The 955-nt window shown below is 55.0% G+C and overlaps 1 protein-coding gene across 7 annotated transcripts in view; it reads left to right on the top strand.

Annotated features, from left to right (window-relative positions):
* Positions 1–955, top strand: part of TP63 (tumor protein p63) — a 120,757-nt gene that overhangs the window by 26,916 nt on the left and 92,886 nt on the right. For all 7 annotated transcript variants that reach the window (XM_025202731.1, XM_025202732.1, XM_006022406.2 and 4 more), the window contains exon 2: positions 508–636. In XM_025202731.1, coding sequence (XP_025058516.1) covers positions 508–636 — 129 coding nt within the window. The remainder of the gene's footprint in view (positions 1–507; positions 637–955) is intronic.

Here is a 955-nt window from a genome sequence, read left to right as displayed (position 1 = left end):
AATGAAAGGGGGGTTTTAGCAGAAGCACGCGTGCTGTCACCGCCGGTGTTTGAAAGCATCCTAAGAGCAACCATTTTTGTTCAAGTTCCTGTTTCTTGGGGGCTCCCCGAAATAGTCTCAGCCTTTTTCAGTCTATATAGAAAGGAGAGAGAAATGGCAAAGTGAAAGCAGGTGTGGGGAGGCAAAGTTTCTCGTGCCACCTTCTTCTGCGGGTCAGCGGTGTGTCTGGGAGTAGGGTGCTGGTGTCCTGGCTCCCAGTCCAGTGCTCTGCACCGTGTTTCCTCCCCTGTATAAGCTCAGAATATTTGGGGTGATGTTTTTGGGGTGGAAAGCAGTGTAGTTGTGTGATGAGCACCTCTTCCTCCCGCATGCAGCTGCGATGGCTCTGGGTACTTTGCACATGTCCTTTCTCGCACAGTCGCTTCTAGGTACGGGTCTAGGATGACGGTGAATGAGGATCCCGTGCCATCGCCCCCAGAGTGTTGTCTCGTCTCTTGTCTCTTCAAGGTTTGTAGAAACGCCCGGACACTTCTCCTGGAAGGAGAGTTACTACCGATCCGCCATGTCGCAGAGCTCGCAGACCAGGGACTTCCTGAGCCCAGAGGTTTTCCAGCACATCTGGGACTTCCTGGAGCAGTAAGTAACCGAGGGGCCTGTCAGAGTGATGACATCGCTGAGGATTTGGGGGGCTTCTGTGTGTGGTGGGAGCCTGGTCCAAGTCACTAGCGACTCCTGGGTGTCGGTGGTTTGAGTGCAATGGGTCCATGCCACGAGTGCCCCCTTTAATAGTCCTGCAGGTGCCCTGGGTCCATGATTTAACGGCCTTGCTGCCCCCTTGTTCCTTGCCAGACCTGCACCCTGCGTATTAGAGCTGCAAACGCAGCTGGCGAGATGCCTTTGCCCGTGTTCAGGATAGGCTAAGGGGCTGAGGCTAGCTGGCAGGTGCCTGACACCC

The sequence above is a fragment of the Alligator sinensis genome, unplaced genomic scaffold (assembly GCF_000455745.1).
Source record: "Alligator sinensis unplaced genomic scaffold, ASM45574v1 scaffold301_1, whole genome shotgun sequence".
NCBI lineage: Eukaryota > Metazoa > Chordata > Crocodylia > Alligatoridae > Alligator > Alligator sinensis.
This window is presented reverse-complemented; position numbering and strand designations above follow the sequence as displayed.